We start from the raw sequence: 22,236 nt of genomic DNA on the forward strand, positions 1-22,236 counted from the left end.
ACAGTGTGGCCAGCAGGAGCAGGGAAGTGATCCTTCCCCTGTACTCTGCGTTGGTGAGGCCACACCTTGAGTATTGTGTTCAGCTCTGGGCCCCTCAGTTCAGGAAGGATATTGAGGAGCTGGAGCAGGTCCAGAGAAGAGCAACGAGGCTGGTGGAAGGGACTTGAGCACAAGTCCTGTGAGGAGAGGCTGAGGGAGCTGCGGTTGTTTAGTCTGGAGAAGAGGAGGCTCAGGGTTGACCCCATCACTCTCTCCCACTACCTGACAAGAGGTTGTAGCTGGGTGGGGGTTGGTCTCTTCTCCAGGCAATCAGCAGCAGGACAAGAGGGCAGGGGCTTAAGCTCTGCCAGGGGAGGTTTAGGTTGAATATTAGGAAGAAGTTCTTTACAGAGAGAGTGATCAGGCATTGGAATGGCCTGCCCAGAGAGGTGGTGGATTCACCATCCCTGGAGGTTTTTAAGATGAGGCTGGATGTGGCACTGAGTGCTATGATGTAGCAGTCACAGTGGGGTTGCACTTGATGATCTCAGAGGTCTCCTCCAACCCAGTTAGTTGTATGTTTCTATGATTCTATGATAATGGAGGGGGATAAAAAGCAACCACATAAGTACTATGACGAAAGAAGTGTTAAAACTAATATTAGTGAACAGAACCTGCTATGAGGAGTTTATTTCTGTTGTCTAAAACATATGACCACTGTGCATCTTCCTCTGATAAGCATAGAAGAAAGGGAAAAATTTTCTCCAAAGCTTTTCACTGTGGATAACTGAAGGATGATGGGAGATGAATATCCATAGAAGTCATCACGATTTTTCAAGATGTGTGATGATTCAGACTGAGTATTCAAGGTTAATGTTGCATTCAGTGGCCCTTCAGCAACTACTGACAACCAGAACTAGAAGCAGCAGACATCTGCCTTCAGAGGTCAGATCTCACAAATTCGCATGTCAGACTCTTGAGAACGTTCTCACAATTAAAGCAGATGAATAATCTTGCAGATTTGGAACCAAACTCTCCATTGATTCACTGAAATGTCATGTTGCCAACCCAGGCTTCACAGAAATTCATTTAACTGACTTTAACACTCTGAGTTTAAAAGGGGGAATGTTGCATATTTCCAGTTACTGTGCCTGCAGAGCTATCAATTATAATGATTCCTACAGTTTTTGCTCCATCTGCCTGTCTCCTTGACAAGTTATATGATACTGGACCTGCTTCACTGGTGCAGACATAAAATAAGTGTCACAACTTAGCAGCTCACATTGTTAATTTACACAATGGATTCAGACCACAGTTATCCAGGCATTCAATACCCTAGAGTCCTTGTGCCCCAGTCAGAACTGAGCAACCTTGTTTCTCAACAGTAGCTCACTTTTAAAAATGGGCTCTCAACAATTTAGCAGTCTCAACATAAATATTCCTTAATTTAGTTTACCCATATCCCATTCCTTTAGACAAACATGCCATCTACCAACTTCTGCAACAGATTACCATCAAATAATTTAAACACATCAGACACGTATGTCTGAGTCACTTGGAAACTGTAAGATCACAGGAACGAAGCTCTGTCATACCAATTATGTAAAGCCATTGGAAAGAAATCCATGCATTTTTGCAAGCAGGCAAAGCAGGCTTTTCATGGAACAAAAGGTGCATTGTCTTCTTCTGTTATGTGACAACTCCTAATTAGAGTCAATGATTTTTTACAGTTGGCCCAGATAAGCTTGTTTGCATAGCTGCAATTTCTTAAACCAGGAAAAGACATCTACTAGCACTACAACAGACCTTGAAGAAAAGGGGCATTGCTTGATGTTAACCCCTGATTAACCTTGGAGGCAATTCTGCAAATGTTAAACAGTAAAAAATACAGTAAAGAGACAAAGAAATTTAACTGTGTTTGAAAGGATTTTTAGTAACGGACCAAAAAGTACCCATAAAGGTATGTTGTCATCTTTTCCTTGAGCTTGTGCCACTTGATGACCAATAGGAAGCATTCAAAGAGGGAGAAAGAGACAGTGGGAAACTATTTAAAATCACGCTTTGAATCAAGCACACTGCTTTATAGAACACTACATTTCAAGATTCATGCAGAAACAGCTCCCAAAAAAATTTCTTACCACAGTGAAATCTCTCTAAAATGATTCACTTGTGATCTTAAACTTCGTAATTATGAGCGTTAATTCTCAAGAGCTGAGTACTCAGAGAATAAATTCGCCATATAGCCTGAAAACAATGTTAAGAAAATATCAAACTCAAATTGAAACAGTCTTTAATAGACAGGAAAAATAAGCACTTGAGTGAATAAAGGTGATACTAGAAAACAATCACCATGTGGCTATACCAGCATTTAGCAAACTATGATACATTGAAAAGAACTGAGTGCCATGGCAGTCCTAGCAAAACAGTCACAGCATCCTCACTAGCCTCTCTTTCTGAATTTCTTTTCTTTAGTTCAGCACAGACACAGACATAGACTGCACCTTCACAGTGACTAGCTCTAAAAAGACCACTATGTTTCCATGCAGCTTGTTCAGAAAGATTTGTTCATCAGTTATTCAAACACTGTTAACACATGAATAGCAACTGCACTTCTGTAAGAGAAAGCTCCATTGCACTGGCTATATTTGGTAATATCCTTATACAAGATGTCTGTTTCAACCACTTTACAAGGAGAGTCTACTATAACCATGTTCTGAACAGTGTTTAATCTATATACTGTACAAGTTCTTTGGAAACCTACCCTGCAAGTAGGTTTATGCATAAAAGTATACAAGGTTTTAGCATAATGACAGTAAAATAGAATTTCTCAGGGATCAGAGTGAATTAAGATTATTCTTGCATTCTCATCAGTGTTTGGTCTACTGTGCTTGAGGCTCAGGGGGCACGTTATTGCTCTCTGCAACTACCCAAAAGGTTGTAGTGAAGGGGGGTCAGTTTCTCAGTTTCTTCTCCCAACAGTTGGACTCTGTAATTTTAAAGGTCTTTTCCAACACAAATGATTCTATGACTCTATGAAACCTGTCACAGAAATAAATAGAATCACTGAACTGTGTGTCACACAGTTCAAGGCTGTCAAGACTCTGCCTGGAAGAATCTCACTTAAGTCTAGAATACTATTTCATTGCAACTTACCCTTTGAAAGTTCACAGGATCAGTCCCTTCTCTTGAGTCCTTTAAACATTGTCAGCAAAAATATCTGAAATAAGATCTGAATGATGAAGAAATGTCAAAGAATACCTTAGTATGTCCAAATGCTTCAGAATATATTTTCATTTGTTTTGCAACATATTTAACTAGTGGAAAAGGTATGTGGCATTTTTCCACTTCCTAATTACTCAGTACAAATAATCCAATGATTGTTCTATGCAGCTTAATTCTCAACACTTGTTTTTAACACCTATATTCACAGATAAACCATAAGACTCAGATGTCTGGGAAGTTTTCCAGAACACCAGAAGCATTAATTAAACCTCTAATCCTTAGGAAATCAGTGTCAATCACCTGAATAAAGCCGACAGTGTGTTTACTTTTACTTAAAACTGTACTTCCTTTCTGAAGAAGTAACATTGCAATGCACAGCACAATCAATTAACTAGTTCCCTCTACTTCTCTCTTCCTTCCTTCGAAAAAGAATGTTTTCTGAGAAAGGTTCCTGTCTGTTTCTGTTGTAACTGTATCACAACCTGCATTTTCTGTTTTCCCACCAGATATTCTCAGACTTTTCTACCACTGAATGCTTCAAAGTTTACTCTCTCTGTTCCTAAAGCACATTGAGTGTGTTGTCCAACCAAGGAAGAATGCTGAAAATGCAAAGTAAAATTGGCAAAAAAAGAGCAGAAGTTATCTAAAAAGATTTTATGGCTTGGAGAGGAATCAAATTTCCAAATACTTAACACAAATGCGCTCCAAAACCCCAACATTAGCATTAGTTTCCTACCCCCACCGCCCTCTCAGCTTTGAATTCAAATAATTTTCTAGCTTTAAACCCAAGTTTTAAAAAAAAACAAACTAAACATTAAACCAAAACCAACCAATTAAACAAAAATCAAACTCCAGAATACCCCCTAAACTTCTTACAGCTGAAATTTTGGCAGATGCAAAGTTTGTTTTAGGATTTCATACTTCAAGTAGATGAAACTTAAGAGTGCTTCATTTTTTAAGTTTATAATTTATCTGTAGTTTAGTACAGCAGTAAAAAATATCTAAAATATATTCTATTAGAATCATACTACAGGGAAATAAAAATAAGCAAAATATAATCTTTGTGCTTATCCACAAGCACAGTGAGGTAACAAATGAGAAACCTTTCCACACAAAGAGAAGTACTTCTGCAATTAGGAATGCTCACTGTCATTTTTTGATGCTTCACAGTCATGTTCTGGATTACAGTAAAATTAAAAACATGCCTGATTGCAAAATTTCATTTAAAGTTCTGTTTCAACTTTTTCAATTATCTAACCCAAAAGGCAAGAAAAGATGTTTGAAATACTTAAAAACTAAATTAATTAGAAGAACAAGAATAAAATTTTGGGTCTCATAAGTATTTTATTCTGTAACATAAAATACAGCTCTCTATAATTTTTCACTACCATGAGTTCTATATCTGCATGTAGGAAGGAGCTTGCTTTGCATTTTTGAATGCACAAAGAGATATTTTGACATTTAGGGTCAGTACGTTGGGTACCTTAAGTTTTCACGTGCTCACTGAACTCCAGTGGAAGCTGTGCATCTTCAGCAGCCAAAGAAAAAGCTACTATCACTACATTTTGAATTATGGACACACTATATATTTCATACTGAAAGAATAATATTAAAAGAGCATTATTACCATTGCTGAGAGGTAAGTTTTATTAGCTTTGGCTACATGCCATCTATGTGATCACATGAGTTTGAACTGTTTGTGGAGGCATACCCAGAATTCATAATTTGTTTTTTCTTTAAACAGCTCAGACATCATCACCAAAAACAGTAGGTTATTAAGAGTGCACAAACATGTTAGAGTTAGGAAATCTTAGCTTTATGGTGGCATATTAAAACTCAACTTTTCTCTATCTATTCACCATGATATAGTTTAATTAGACATATATCTCTTGCCCTTTCCGTGGTATTTGTTTCAGTTTTTTTACTGAGTTAATGAAAAAATCAGCAACAGCCAACTATAAACTTAGCACTTTCTAACTTTCAGCACCTTGACATTTAAATTACTCTTCCTTCGACATTGCTTATGACAAAGTGCTCAAATGCTACTTTAGCATAGTGAAAAATTCCTCTGCAAGCATGTAAGCAAAAAACAAATTTGAAAATTTATATTGTTTCTCTTTTGTCAAGATTTCAGTACAATCTAGGATGTGCCATGGTCTTTTCTTATCAAAAAAGAGCGGCATGTACCATACATGAAATATTTGCACATGCCAGACATAACACACCATATGAAGGCACACTGCTAGAGCCTGGAGGTGGAAAAAAAATTCCCAATCAGTTTTACAGAATGCATTTCTGGTTTTAATCAAAACTTCATCTTGAACACCATCTTCTAATCATATATGCTTCAAACAGCGCACACACACGTTCATCTAAATACTCATGCTCACCCAAAGAAGCTTTCTTGTCTCAAAAAAAAGCATTATACAAGTGTTTTAATTTTCACATTCCTTTTTTTTTGCACCACAGCTTCTGTTTTAGGTTCTGTTCTAGGTTCGTAACCTGATGCCTTGTGGGGTAACTTCAGATATTTAGCAGATATTACATAGATGTTGCTTCAAATCTTACAGGAATATTAGCAATTTTATTGGTTTAAATCACATAAAGCAGCTGTGCTAAAACAACGTTGTCATGTAACACTCTCAATAATAATAATACTAATGGCATCGTGCTGAAGCATAACTCAGAACTTACAGAAAAATAAAAAGACTGAATTCAGTTTCAAAAGGGGAAGCATTATTAGTGTATCTGAATGAAACTTTGGAATTTATCTCTAATAAATACCTCTTGTTGCAGCTGAATTTAAAAAGTAAAAATGTTCAATTTAGAAAAGTAGAACCTGAGCAGAAAATGAGCTCATAGGTAGAGATGAAGAGAGCAAAAGGTCAGCATTTGCCAATTACCACTGAGGAAGTTTCCACAGTTACTGGGAATTTTATTTTTTTTTCTAATCGAAAGGAAATCTGCAGAAGCCTCAAATGCCATTGTGTGGTAACTGCTGGCAAATGTTACAGACTATATCTCAGCCACTCGTGTACTTACTGCTTGCATTTCAATATGAATTTTTTGTTCACATTTTTCTTCTTTAACTTATTCCTACAAAGTTCAAGCTAATGTATAGGTTAATGGATAAACACATTTGAACATGCCATACCTACTTCATATACAAAAGTTTAGGAATAGGCACTAAATATATAATATCATGTCATGAATAATTTTTTTAGGCATTTAAGCAGGTCACTGAAAAGAAGAATGTTTTCCAATTATGATAAGTTGGAATAGAACCTAAAGATGTTTTAATGAACAGTTAGGGACCCCAATATATTTTAACAGCTATTTAATGAATTCCTATTCCAAATGAATCAATTTCTTGCATGCATGTACTCTTCAACTTCACAGATTTCCACCTAATAAAGCATGGCCAAGTACAGTCACCTACGCTGGTAAAAGAAAATGCAGGGCTCCACAAAATTAATGCTTTTTAAAATTAAAGGGTTTTTTTGTTATTGTTCAGAACAAGAAGGAGCCTTCTGAAAATGGACAGGTATGAAAAATACACTATTATTTTTCCTTACAGAGAAAGTATATTAAAACAAATTGATGAGACCTAATCTGCAGCTTCAGCAGCAAATTCAGTTAAAGATGGAGAAAACGAGCCCAATTCACGGAAAAACAACAGGTCAAAACAAATCTATCAGGATTGGTATGCAATTATTTTCCACTTCATGCTTGTTACCTTTGCACTGAAGGAACAAGTATGTTCTGGGATTGACCTTAAAAATGCTTATCTTTAACTTTGGATCTGATTATCCTGATCATCACATGTTTTGGTGTGCTGCTATCTGATTACTACTCACCCTTCAGCAGTTTCATTTCTCAGAATTGAAGATGACTGCTCACCCAGAACAAGCAGGAACTATGACTAGAGTATCGCTTGTAGCTATAGTTTATCACTCAAAATTTTTCTTACACAGATAAATAGATACTAGTTCAGATGTGGCAGAACAGATGCTGAGGTTACAGGGATATCCTACTTGGCTCTGATTTTAACTGTAAGCATATCAAGTAATGCAGTCCTAGCTGTTCCTCAAGTCTCTTAACTATATGATTTCATCACCACAGAATGATAACACAGAAGAATAAAATGAATTTATGAAGTTCAACTTATGCAGTTCACTTGTGTACGTGATTTCACATTATCTCTACTAACATTACAACAGTACAACTTAGAAGAAACCCCGAACTTTTATCACCAAAGCCTTGTAAAGCTTGCTGATGTAAAGCTCACCAACTATCACAGTAATCCACTGGGATATGCAGTACAGTGTATAATAATACTCGTTCAGTGCACAGCTGTGCAGAGATAAATAATACTGACAAATAAATACATTGACATGATAAATATACTGACTAGCACCCATTGCAATATATGCTTAATGAGAAGATTGTCTCTTGCAAAATATTAGGAACCATCAACACATGCAGTGCTTCCATAGTGATTAGTGTGTGATGGCACGAGAGTGACTGGTGTAACAGCCTACCTTTGATTACAGGATGCCTTGAGATACACTAAGATACTTCCTCCTAATGTCTCAGTACTTCTGCTATATTCTCTGTAGTAAATCTGGTTCATTCACATAACAGCTATGTATTTGATATTTTTTCTTCCCTATTCCTGCTTGGTCTGCTAGACTGCCTGTTATTAGTCTGCAAACTGCAGTGGACATAGACTATTACTTCAGAATAATTTTAGAGAAAGAGGGACCCCACACATAGAATAAGAAAATAAATTATAGAAAACCCCTGGGTAGACAAATAAAGATTGTAAATGGATTGCTTTGATTTTATACTTATGTGATGGTTTGGACTTGGCTCCCTGCCAAATGCCCAAACCCCCAGTAGTAGCCCCTCTCTTCCCCTCTTTCTACTTCCCCCAGGGCAAAGGAAAAAAACTACGTAAATTGAAGAACCCGAAAATCAAGCTAGTTATATAAAAAATATATTTTATGTATATTATAGTTAAGATGCTATGTACACAGCAAACGGGAATCCAAACACCCCCCGAAGGGATAGGGAAAGGGGAAAAAGAAAACAAAAAGGGACACCGAATAGATACGCGCAATCAAACCCGAGAACTAATAAAATACCTAGTAAAACAAATCTCACCACGTCCCTTAGAAAGCAGGATTGGCAGACACTGCCAGCACTCTCCAAGCCTCCACGTGGCAGGTCAGTGGATGCTGCAGCCTCAGCCTTAGATAAGCGAGACCAATGTAGGGACCCAGCGGAAGAGAAGAACGAAGGCCACTTCTCCCCTCTTATTTATACCACGATTTACGTAAAAATCGTATGGAATACTGGGAACACTGCCCCTTCCTTGGTTACAAACTGGTAAGCAGGGAAGGCCTAGATTAAAACCACCACAGCTTAAAAGAATAAATTCATACAAGTTTAGTGAAAAGTTTCATATTTCTTTTGCGTAATTTTTTTGTGAATTGCAGAAATCATACTTCATTATCATTTTGCTCAAAATTTTCTCCCCATACCTCACTTGGAATCTCTGTTTATAAGCTCAAATTGTATTGATATGATTGCAAATTGTACTGCTTGGTGATAAAGGTATGATGTTTGGTTGAAGTACAGTTTCCTAAATACATCAAAAGACCACGGTCCCTGGGCAAAAGAAAGCCAAATACATTTTTCCAAATCCACGCCATTTGTGAAATGGTAAAGAAAGAAAGGAGCAAGCTATTTCACTAAAACACTGCTCAGGAATGCCATTTCTGCATGCCCATGTTATGAGGGTTATAATATCACCATGAATATTTCTACATTTCATCACAATTCTAAATATGAAAGAAAGTTAACTATTTGGCTGCTCCATATGATATGCAAACTTCTTGGTGCTATCCAGCAATATTTACTTAAGTTCAGTAAAATTAATCACAAGTTTTAATGTTTAAAAAGCAATCACTCTTTGGGAAGCTAATATAGCTAATACCTGTCATTTTTGGTGACACAGCATGACCTGACATGCACTGTGGTTCAGTTTAGTAGTCTCAAAAACTTTATCATATGAAGTACCTTATGCACTAAGACATTATTAAGCATCAGTAAATGATGATTCCTTCAAAGTTAAAGAATCCTCAAGGAGGAATTATAATCATGAGAAGGTCAGCAAGTTCCCATTCTAAACAGGCAGGGTAGGAAGTATAGACTGCTACCAAAACAGTGCTTTCCCAGTCTTACATGATCCCTCATCATAATTCTCTGACTAGAAAGACCCTAGGTACTTGGATTTCAGTGCTCTTTCACCATTCGTGCCCTCTTTCTTCACACTCTTGTCTGTCCTCACTCATGTGCTGATGCCTGTCTTCGTATCTTTAAGTCCATGCGATATTCCCTTGAAAAATTACTTTCCTGACTCAAAATAATTCTTTTTTTTTCCCTCATTCTCCCTCTCCCTGCAAAGCTGATGAAAAATCCTTGAGGAGGAACTGAAATTCATGGTTTGATCCAATATATCTCTAGAGCATAGAAAGAATATTATGGAATGAAGAAAAATATTCAGAGACCAAGGAGCCTGAGTTAAAGCTTTGGTGTGACGAAAAGGAAGGATAAAGAGCCTTCCTAGTGTCATGACACAATCTCTACCAGGGCCTTTAAATTCAAGAGAGAAATCTGGGAAGATATCCACGCTTCCTGAAGGTGATTGACCCTCTGAGGAAACAAAAGTGAAAGAAATAAACTCTCTGTGTACTGTACAAGCAAACATCTACATCATGGTAAAAAAATTACTCAACCAGGCACACCCTGAAATTGACTCAAAGCACCAATTTATATTTCACCACACATAAACATATTCTTTTTTTCAAGTGAATAATAATCAGCACTTATGCCTGGAAATTATATATTCATCATTTTGTTAGTTTATGATGAGGACTCAAAACAGCACTGTTTTCTATTGCTTTCTGCTGACACTAAATAAACACATAGTAATTGTAAGCTTATTGTCATCCAAAATACAGACCATTTCTAGGGCATATCAAGAATCTGAATTACAGAGATTATAGATGGTACACTGGAGACTATGCATAAACTGGTTCTTAACAGATAGATTATTACCCCATGTGACTACCTATGTGTGAGATTGACTTGCAGTGACCCTAAGAAAAACATTACTTTAGGGGTTGAATGCTCACTGCTAGTATCGGAGAACAGAAAAATTCTTTTCTGCTTTATTCCTACCATATTTGTGGAAACAGGCCTGTGGGTCTGGTTGTTTTTAGTAATAAAACAAACAACTGCCGTAAAAAATTCCCAGCTCTCCTCAGTTTCTCATGGTGTCATTACACAGGATCCTGAAAATTCCTCATATCAAAAAAGTGTAACATGATGCAAGAATATTTCATCATAAATTGCAACACTTATTCTTCAGCACCTTTCCTGCATGTGTCCTTCATGTAAGTACTTAGTTTTTGCTTTATGAAGGTCCACCATATCACTTTTTGCAGTCTACAGTAAAAGTTTACAAATTTAGAAAATAACATTTTATCCAATCCTATCTGTTGGTATGCATCAAATTAAAGAATACTTTTCCCTTCTATCTAGGTGGAAAGACAGAATCATTCATTCTTATTTAAAAAGCACACTCTTAAATAGGATAAACAAAGGCAGAATTACAACTTCTCTATATTTTTCTAAGTAATAGAGAGGCTTTAACTGGTAAGAAAGACAGAATTCAGACTTACCGTGCATTTGTTTGGCTTCTCTCCTGAATGGACTCTCATGTGAATCAGCAGTTTATAACGGGCATTAAATGGCTTGTACCTTCGAGGGCACCCTGCCCAGAAGCAAGTGAAGTCCTCTCCCTTCCTCTGGTCTATATGAATCTTCTCTATGTGCCGCACAAGTTCCTCTTGCTGGTCATATAGCTTACCACAGTCAACCCAGCGACAGCCATGCCTGCTGCTGAAATCTTCTAGCTCACCCTCTTCATCCAGCAGGGAGCCTGGGGCAGGAGGAGGCACATGCAGTGGGTGAACATGGCTGGGCAGGCTGTGTGGATGCTGGTGCTGATGTGCATGGTATGGTGGGGGTGGCCCTTGTGGAGGAGGCGGTGGCGGCAGCAGGGGTGGAGAAGGCATGTCCACCATAGTACTTGAGAAGTCATCCAGCCGTTCATTTTTCAGGATTCCCACTGCCTGGCTGTCCATGGGTAGCATGCCCTGCTGGATCATCATGTTACCTGTGACAGTCATCTGCAAGCTGGCTTGCTCCAGCTGCTGCATTCGCTGGTACTCACTGGCCCCATTCTCAGCATACCCTGGGAAGGTGACATTGCCATTTGCCATGAGGAGTCCTTTCTGTGCAGTTGGAATGGAGTAGTTTTGGGGTATGCAGCTTCCTCTCACTCCCAAAAAATGCCCATAGACCTCAGGCTGGGGGGAGATGCTTGCTGGCGATGTTCTGGAACTGTTGATGTAGGCCACCAGAGAGGTTGGGGATGTACGGATGATTGTATTGAAATCAATCTCAATGCCGTCAGACAAAGGAGATACAGAGAGTGCTCTCTTTTTGGAGCGGACTGACTGAGATGGTGCTGAGGAATGGTGAGGACTAGAGTAAGGGGAAAGCTTATTTTCCATGCCATATAAGGAGGACAGTAATGAGTTAGAGATGCAGTTACTGGACATATATATTTCAGATGAAAAATTTACTAGATCCCCCAGCTCACTGCCATTTTGTAAACCACGGTCAGCAGGAACAGAAGGAAGTGTCCTGTACCCGTGTGACCTCTCTTGTTTAACGCCCAAAGTGGACTGACCTTCTGAGAAGCTAAATGTTGTAGATGTCAGAGAGTCACGTGACAAGAGCGACCTGAAATAAAGGCACGATAAAGTAGGTAAGCACTTGTACAATTCAGCAGTGGTTCTTTCACCTTCACACACACATTAATATTAAGAATACACGTGAGAAAAGTTGTCCCTAATTTTATCTACTCAACTTTAGCACACTCAGTTAATGTACCCGTAGAGGCAAAAAGGTCATACACATACATATGCAAAAAGGTCTCTTAGAAACCCATTTTAAAACTTTAAGATTTTGAAAAAAAATTGCTGTAAAGATTCTTGGTACACCACTGCAGAAATCAATGTAAATCTTTTCACCAATTGTGCTGTAAATAGCTTTGGACTTCTGAAGCTAAAGTATTATGTTCCTGTCTTATATGAAACCCATACTGATTTGAGTCATCTATTATTTTTGCTTGAAAAGAATGAGAAGAAAAGTGATTAATAGAGAATAAATATTCAACCTGAATGACTTTTCCAATCGTAATGCAAATACTTCCCTAGAGAAGTTTTATATATCAAGCTTATAAATATAGATAAAATCTAACTTTACAAAACAAACAAAATAAATGAGTAAGGGAGAAGAACTGGTTGAAGGGGTTTATTTAGTTTTGATTTGACAATGTATCTGCTTCCAAGTCAGAAATCAAAATTTTTCACAAAAGTGTAATGTTGCTGTTATTGGTGGTTTTTCACACGGATATTATGGAACTTCTTTATGCTGCAAATATTCTATGGGTAGTTTAAAAACCCAACTCATAAGCTCTTAAAAGCATTGTTTTCTATATAGAGTTACGAAAAGGAAATACAAGGACATCAGAGTCCCCGATTTGTGGCAAATACTGGGTAGAGATCAAGTGGATATATGTTGTTATGTTTCCAGTTCACACACTGGCAGACTTGGATTTCCTACCAGTCAGTAGTGGCCAGCAGGAAATTTTTAAGGGGCTCTAAGAATAGAAAGAATCAGGTATGTAAACGTAGCAATGTCACAGACACATAAGCCTCTACATCTTACGTTTTGATGGTTAATTCTTGATTCTATTATTTTTACAATAATTTTGAAGAAGACGTGATGGATCAAGGACATAGTAGGGGAAACTTGGCACAGGATGAAGGACAGAGGAAGCAGTTTGCTGGTGCTGTCTGTACACTGAGATAGCTTACAAACAGAGAAATGAAGCTTTAAAGAACACCAAGCCTTGCTGTTGTGACCAGTGGGAGTGATTTTTGCTCCTTTGTGCAAGACACTTGCTTTGTAATGGATGGTTAATTTGCTGTATCAGAATAAGAAACATCCTGCTCAAACTGAATAACAGTGAAGGGTATTGTTATGGAGTTTATGTTACTCCATCATGGTTTAAATGGCACTGTCAAAATAGACCACTGACAAAAAACACAATTAACATGCTGAATACAATTTGCATTGAGAGAAATGAGAAAAATGAGATTGCTCTATCAGGTCAATCCTGTGTGCCATTTAGATCTAAAAGGATAAGTATTTGTGAAAAAGTTGATTAGGGCTGTTGAGTCTGTTATCAATGGGCACAGTTCATGATAGTTATATTATGTTAGTACACTGTGACCCAAATACAGATCCACAGTTTTCAACAAAGCAAAGCATGTAAGTAAAGTTGGATTTCCTCATGCTAGGCTATATATATTTATACCTAGAGAATACAAGGGGAGAGTGGGGATGTTTTGCCAGTTTGTTCGTTTAAATTTCTATTTTCTCTTCTATAAGTAGAGGAAAAGAAATCATGCATCAATAATCTACTACAAGTCTACTTCTGTACTGACAAGAATTTTAAATAGTAGGACCAGTGTCATTCAAAAAGCTACTAACACCTAACACAAAGGGACTTAGCCATCAGTGAATTTGAAGAAAAAATGTGTTTAAAAGTCTCAGAACAGGACAAAAATAAAAAGTTGGCCCAGAATTTCAAGTACACAATAAGTAAATAACCTGAAGAAGCTTGGTTCCCACTTCAGCATCTAAATTCAAAAGTAATAAATATCCCAAAAAATCCCCAAGATTTATTTAAAACTTGGCTCACACTGTGACTAAGTAGTTTTCTGGGGGGAATAAATACACTTAATATGAAAATGAAGGGCCAGCTCTACCACAGTGCCAGATTCTCAGACAGTATTAACTGGCACATCTGCTCATTGTCATTTAAACCGGCTTGAGTTTGGACCAGATCTTTCATTAACATTTACAAGACATTACTTGCAATTACTTTCTATTCTCCCTCTGTGTACAGAGGCCACAGTGTCAAAATATAACCCAGAATCTTGAACATAAAGATGGAAGAGCGAAAACTAGGTTTTTCTCTCTTTTCGTGGTCTTCTGTTTTACTAGCCAAGAATCCTTTCCTCTTTCCTGGGTCCTTTTCTGACTTGCATCAAAGCAAATGGCAGTATTACATCTGGTTTCAAGCAGCACAACTGAATACTCTGAAAAAGTTTTGCAGAAATTCAAAAAAGACAGGGAAGGCTTTATCCCTCCTGGTCTATACACTAGAACCTGATGCTATCTGTAGCAGAACTCCAATTTTGCCAACTTTTTTTTTCTTCCACACACCAAAACCAATACAATTCACTTTGGGTTTGGTTAATTCAGTAAATAATCTGGTTTGGATTGAGTTGCTGGAACACAGTTCATGGTACCTGAAACATAAAATCCAGAAAAGGCACTCTACCCTGGAAGGATCATGGAGTCAATTTAGTTTAGCCAAAAGCAGTTTACAGTTGAAGGAATTTAACAAAAAAAAAACCAAAGAAAAACTCAAATAAAAAATTTATAAAACAAAAACCAAAACAACCATCAAACCAAACAAACAAATGCCCCCAAAATGATGACAACAACAAAACCCACTACAAATAAACAAACAAACCCAAATTGTTTCAACAATCTGTGAATTAAAATCTGACTTTAAATTTGTTTTGTCCTACAAAATAGTCAATTTGAGGTCAAAATTGCTGAAATTTACTTTCTTTTTGTGACAAACTTACTTTATAACACCTTCAGCAGGTTTTAGTATTCATCTCTCATGAACTCATGATGAGACCACAGAACTCACATCACTTTGCAAAGTCGGGAAAGTGAGGAGAATCCTCAGATGAGGACAAATGGTGAATCATCAAGAATTTTGCAATCTTCTCCAAGTACTAAAAGCACTATTAATTAATAAATTTTGCACTTGTAAAACATGTGCAAAAGTACATAAATCAAAGACCAGGCATCACCAGGTAGTATAGCAGCCCTCAGCTGGGGGACAGGCCTGGTCTTCAGTGCAGCTCTATCTGAACAGAGCAGGAAGAGAGAACCCAAGGAGGGTGATGGAAAACCACCATGCCCTGAAAACCCCAGAGCTTCAGGTAGCCTTTCTATTATTACTACACTAGTCACCCAAAAAGCAAGAGGACCATTGACAGGCACACAAACTACAATGCTGGCTGTGTAGTTTTACTGGCAGGAGAGAGTTACAGCTGGAACCCAGCTTTCCTCAGAGATCTAGGGAAAGGAATCCAAGCTGAATAAAAGAGAGATGCATGCTGGACTTTCTCTGAAGGCCACAGATTACGCATGCTGGACTGCCTTTGAAGGCCACAATCTCTTCTTAATCACTGCTGCCATGACTCAAAATGATACAGGAACATACCTTCAAAATGCTCTGTGTACCCTGTGTTGTGATTTAGGTCACAGATGGTCGTTTACAAGATTCTCTTCCTTAAAATGTATTGAGATAAGAAAGTTAAAATGTAGGTCATAATATGGAAGTTGTTGGATATCTACCAAATTCTCATCACAGCTGGAAACTAATAATTAGGCAACTCACATTTCTAGTTGGTTCCCTGTGTTCAGAAAACTGCACAAAGCAGGACAGCAAAAATCTGGACTACTAGTGAAAAGTACTTCAATGCAAACCATTCTTCTAAATTAAATCCACTTCTGACACGGTTGTACAACTCATGCAAGTTTTTCTCCAGGTTGTTCAAATGGGTTGTGAAATGGAGAAAAAAGTTCAATAAGGCATTTATGACCCTCACAGCACCTCAGGGATGCAGAGAGCAAGTAAGAGAATTTTCTATGTTAGGGTAGGGATGATGGCCAAAGACGGTCTGGTCACTAGTCACTGAAAGGAAAAAATGAGAAATAGAGTACTTTGGAGAGATTGTATTACTGGAATGATAGACAAAGGCAATGCCAGACTCTACTCCTCACAAACATTTGCCTGGGCATTTCTCTAAGGCTGAAATGGAAGGAAAAAGTTTTTTTTTTCTTTTTACCACTGACAAACACTTCCTATTATCAGAAAAAATACCAATTCTTCCACTTAAAGTGGGTGGGGGAGATTATCATGAATGAATAAATAAACCATCAGCTCCCACCAGAGACTGCAAACTGATGTTTTGCAAAACACAGCCATGCCATTTTATCCACTGCTTTATAAAAGCACAAATGTGTCAGAAGACCATCAGTAATACCTCATCTGTGCCCTGCAGGTCACTAAACAGTATTAGTTTGATCTGAATCAGGTAGGAGCATACATTCCCACATAAGCTGAGCTAAGTCTGAGCACAAGATGGGAAGCTTATGCTGACTTAAAGCCAGCTACAAAATTACAGACCACATCTGATCTTGCATTAAGTTAAATGAGTGCAACATGGACATCTGACCTGATATCAGCTTGCTGCTAAAAGGCAAGCTGTCAGAAAGTGTGTTCAAAAGCACTGGATAAATCTGAACTGTCAGAATGACTATGTCCTACATTAGCATTGGAATCATACACCCACAGTGCCAGAGGAACCCTCACAACAGGTCTCCTCCATCACTGACACAAAGGCTGAAAATTTCAGGGCAGTGAAAGGATAACCATGAATTTCTTAATGCCCTGAATCCACATCAGCTGAAAAATGGGAAAATCTTGGGAGGACATCAGTGGCTTTTAAATGACACTGTAGATTCTAAGAAAAATATCTGAAACTAATATTTTAAATGAGAAAGAGAAGTAATTTTTTTTCTTTTATACTAAGATAAAAATCAAAAGGCAGATCAATAAAGGCAATAATAACTGAGGAGATGCAATAAGTCCTGAGGTGGCTCACAGGAAGAGTTACAACTGATTAGCAAGTCCTTTATTCCAAATAAACATATTACACATAAATCAAAGCTGCTCTTTATAAGTAAATAACAGTAATAGTCAATAAGTATAAACAGTAAAAATATTCAATGGAAATATTTTAATCCACTCACTTCCTCATTAGTTAGCTTGCCTATTTTCCCTATTCTCTATATTTACTCTCTATATTTATTCTCTATAGTTGGTTAATAGCTAAGTTTCACTCAACTTTGAACTGCAAAACTGTTTCACTGCAATCTTCTGAAGACATTTGAAGAATTCAGAAAAATATCACTACTTTATTTAGAGTCAAAGAAGTTTAGATGAGATTATCTTAATTTATATAATTCTCATACTTTTTGGAGGGAGAGTCCAATATGAAATTAGTTCAATTTAAACACATTTTCTTTTATCAGATATTAACTGAAAACCAACCAATTTCTTTGTCTACTTCTCCATGTCAAGAGCAGTAACTTGGTAATTCTGACAAGTAGCTCAGGTTAAAAAATGAAACTGTTTCACCAAACCTTTGAAATTGCAATCTATGTTTCCCATTTATAAAACATAGTCAACAAAACCCATAATTATTTGGTGTTCTGAAACACACTACATGCATACCAATTAATAACACTAGATCAAATTCAAACATCTCTTAGATTAATACATTACGCAGTTACTGAACCAATCAGTATGAAAGTAAGTTATTTAAAATATCTTAAAACTTGTCCTTTGTTACTGTTAGAGTAGTAGATAGAAATAAAAGAATTGCAACAAAGGAGCAAAAGTTAATTTCCCTAGAGGATTTTCTGTGTTGATGTACCCAGAAAATGTACACTTTAAGAGCTTTGGAAATGCTTGGTTTAGTGTTTCCCTTGTTATTGGTTTCTAGTCTTATTTGTGTGGAGTCTCTATTCACCAAAATGTGGAGAAAATGGCACATTAAAAAAGCATATTGTACAACAATAAATAATATACAAAGAGGACAGAGACCAAGCAGTAAGCAAGACTGTGTCAACATATTCTTCACACAGATTAGCTGTAAATCAGCAAGGCCTTTTCAAACCAAATTTGATCTTTTTTTCACAACACAGTTGATCTTCTGGATGTTGCAATTCCCAGCTACCACACATGTCTTTTCTGGGTGTATCTGTGTATCTGCAGGGTTACTGTCACCCTAGCTGGAGGGGTTTCGCAGTAGCTGCTGACTGAACAAACTGAAATATTTGCGTAGAAGAGTTGTTTCCCGATAGTAATATCCCAAACTCGCCTTGAGCCTGCCAAACTTTTCAGGCTTCCCTTGCAGCAATTTTAGTTGTATTACTAATGACTGCCAGAGAGATAGCACTTGTCTCTTTGCCCTTACACAAAATAGCCAACTTTCTATTGTTTCTACAGTCATCTAAGAGGCAGATTGCACTACACCTAGGTAGATAGACTCTAGCCTCAGGGCAGTGGATATCAGACCCCTGGGAAGCCTCTTCAAGTGTGTTAAACTGGAGCTTCGAAGTAGAACAAATTAAAAACCAAAGACAGAATAGGAGGAATATTGTAATTTGCCTCTATGAGCATATGATCAGGCAAAATCTTTGCCTGTTTGGAAATCTGGGCTTCTTCAAACTGGTGTCACACCCTGAGCCCAAATGCTTTTGGGAGACCTTGAGGTTTGTAGGTGAACTACACAAAAATTCAATCACAATTACACTAGGTATGAGGAATTTTTTATGGTGTGCAATCTGGAATTTTTCAGGGTACAAGTCAATTATTAAACTATGATTCAAAATATTATTGAATTATCATTTTTTATTGCAAGCCTTACAAAATACTGTAGTTTCACAACTCCACCACACAGACAGTACATGTTAGTGAAACTGTGATTCTTAGCAATTATTTTCTTTCAAAAATAAAACAAAATTAAAAAACCAAGGATTTGTGGTTCAAGAGAAAATTATGAAATTAAGATGGTTATGGTTTTCTTAACACTTACAATTAGCAATGCCTTGTTAGTAACAAATCCTCTAAATCCTCTGGCAAAATCCACTCTGAACACCAAGTTAGACAGACCATTAATCTGACTAGTATTGGCAATTCCCATGTTCTTAACTATTTGAGGAGACATAATTTTTACAATCAGTAAAAATAATCTCAAGAAAAGACACTAAACAGAACATTATATGATAGCATGGTATTATGAGAAAATGCTATGCATGCTTTTGAAGGTTTTCCATGCTTTGAAACTTGGAAAGGCAGTTTCTTCACTATCAGAGTGCACTTGGTAAGTTAGATTACACTAATTACCAATGCTATGTGCCATTCATTGTATGAAGCAATCAAGCATGTACTTTCAGCAACTCTACCGTGAGACAAAAGAAACTGACAAAGCACAATGAAAAACAATGTCTGCCTTCAACTGGAACCAAGGTAAAAAATTATCCAGAACTGACCAGTGAAAACAATACCTCACAGGTGATTAACTTTGCTGGTTTAGAGCAGACAGCAATGAGATCACCTACTTCTATGGCACACTTTAACCACTAAATTTAAACAAATGAAAACAGTGGTCTTGTAATGACTAAACTAAGAATATATTATGAAACAGTCAGGTTTAGGAAACTTCCAGGAGAAAACACACACAGTAAAACAAAAATGTTCCATTAGATCTACAGACATCTGTAATACCTCATACTAAATTTTAATCAGATTTATACCAGGAAGACCTCTCACTTATTAAAACACTATTTTGAAAGCTACTTTGTTTTCTTATTTTGCATAAGAAGTAAGAAGTTATCAGTTAACTAGTGCACAGACAAGGTAATGTTTAACTGAACTAAAATATAAATGTTTTAGCTGCAATGGGTAACTCCCTATTTGTTATCAGTGACATTAAATGACTTCTGCTTTTGTCCTTGTTAGGATATAATGGTATGTGCTTTTCTACTGCAGGAAACACACAGCTTTACATCTTTGGTTTATGCTACCCCTTCTCTATAGTATTAGTTACTCATACCAGTTTATATTTATAAAATTTACCTTGACCATTTAGTTTGTATGTCTGAAATATTAATACACTGTGCAAGCCACATACTCAGATAACTGATATTAATCAAGAGAAAATCCACTAGCAGTGTAATATATTAATCTACTGCTATATGAATCCAATGGTGAATAATATCACGGGGAAAAAAACCCAACAAGTTTCATGTTTTAAATTTCAGTATTGGCCATCTTCTTAAAGTACCATTATTATATAAATGGAGAGAAAATTATTATTATTTCTATCAAAATGGAAATGTACAGATATTTGAAAGAACAGAAGAGAATTGTACTGGAATTACAGATAATACATTCCAGTTCTAGGCTACTGGGCAATTACTGCCTGAATCTGACCTAAATTAAAGCAGAGCATCTGTCTATATGTGTGTAAGAGCACAGATTGCAATTTCACTTACAAGTGGCATTGCTTGAGAAGCAAACCAAAAAATAGTATTTTTAAAACTTCCTCACATATTATTAACTATAGGACTCAAATGAAATCGGTAGGGAGACATTTTGCCCATTAACAGTGTTGTAGTCATCTGCAAAATAAGTGGATCAATTCCAACAGTTTTGTCGGAATACTTCTTTACTGATATGATCTGATTGCAATGCAGCCAAGTATGGAGGAGCAATAATAAAACACTTTGGAAAAAACAACTCTCTGTACTTTGTAACACCTCATCTCCCACAACTTCTAGCACTGTTCAACCTTCGCTGCACATTTGTGCTTTTCTTCATGTTCAAAATACATTCTTGGCATATTTTTCATTAATTCCTGAAATTTTTGTTCCTCAATTTTAATTAAAGGAGGCTCAGATAATTTCTGTTATCTGAACGTTCTTAGTGTTTTTGAAAATACGATGCAGGAACTTTGCTATCTGTCACTATGGGCACACGCAGATCCATTACTTCGAAGACTTTATCATTCCACGTCTCAAAGCAAGTCAGCACAGAAATGTATCCTCTGTTCACACAGCAATTTCTGATTTCTTGATGTGGACTGCTGTCTAACATGGTGACAGCCTTCCCTAGCACACCTTCCCCGTGCTTTTCCTGCCAGCCTGATTGCATGGGCAGTGAGTAATGGGAAGAAAGAAGCAGACTCCTTTCTTTCTTCAGGCCCCAGGCAAGGGGAAGATCTGTCCCCTTTACCCACTTAGACACTGGGATGCAACAGAGCACCAAGAGTAAGGGGACTGACTCTTAGCAGGTTAAGGTGGCCTTAATTTCAATGCTGTATGACAACATGCCCCTAGTAAAACCTGCAACCTACTGTGCAGGAGTCCTGAGCAGAGGAAAGAGGAGCAAGGAGGTTGCACAGGCCAGATCTCAGTCTTTGTCCCATAACACATCACTGCTAGACTGTGCTGCATGCCATGATACAGCAACAGATACTGGTTCAGCAAAAAAAGCATGCAATAAAGCCTTTGTTTAATGTTAAACTGTAATTCCATGTGAGGCTCTCTTTCTAAATCTTTACAGATAACCCAAGATATTTGACCACTGTTTCTCAGAAAAGGATCTTTCTTCCATTAAGAGACCAAAATGTACAAGCAGGAGAGAAAAAAAAAAAAAAAAAAAGGAATAAATGCCAACTTGTTGAATTGTGATACCAGTTTGGAACAGGTGACAAATATTAACATGTAAAGAGCTGCAGAAAGTGGCTCTTGCCGTAGGGAAGCAGGATTCTAAGTAACTTGCAATCACATTCAGTACATTTACGTTTCCCAGATAAATGCAATTGTTCAAGGACACTACAAGGTAATCTTTGAAACAGCATTGTCCCTGACTTTCTGAGCAGTACAAACATGTTTTTCTTTTTCCTTGCATTAAAAACAAGATACTATTCAATGTTGTTTCTCCTAAAAGATGAGAACGTTATCCTAGTTGTCAGTTTAACCAGGCAGAAATAACAAGCATACAGCCCACATAACATATGTATTCTAAGAGGCTTTATACTCAGTTAATTAGTTTAACTATTGCTTTCATGGTTCATTAAAAGTTTCATGCTTCATTAAATATCA

At 37.2% G+C, this 22,236-nt stretch overlaps 1 protein-coding gene across 1 annotated transcript in view; it reads right to left on the minus strand.

Moving 5' to 3' along the window:
* GLIS3 (GLIS family zinc finger 3) overlaps positions 1–21,226 on the minus strand; it is a 110,119-nt gene extending 88,893 nt beyond the window's left edge. The window contains exons 1-2 of the mRNA XM_027883487.1: positions 21,072–21,226; positions 10,953–12,081 (exon numbers count right to left, since the gene is read on the minus strand). Of these exons, the coding sequence (XP_027739288.1) occupies positions 10,953–12,081; positions 21,072–21,226 (1,284 nt within the window). The remainder of the gene's footprint in view (positions 1–10,952; positions 12,082–21,071) is intronic.
* Between the last annotated feature and the right edge of the window lie 1,010 nt (positions 21,227–22,236).

This window comes from Empidonax traillii, unplaced genomic scaffold (genome assembly GCF_003031625.1).
Source record: "Empidonax traillii isolate 1590-97213 ecotype Southwest subspecies unplaced genomic scaffold, ASM303162v1 scaffold127:size982661, whole genome shotgun sequence".
In the NCBI taxonomy this organism is placed as follows: Eukaryota; Metazoa; Chordata; class Aves; order Passeriformes; family Tyrannidae; genus Empidonax; species Empidonax traillii.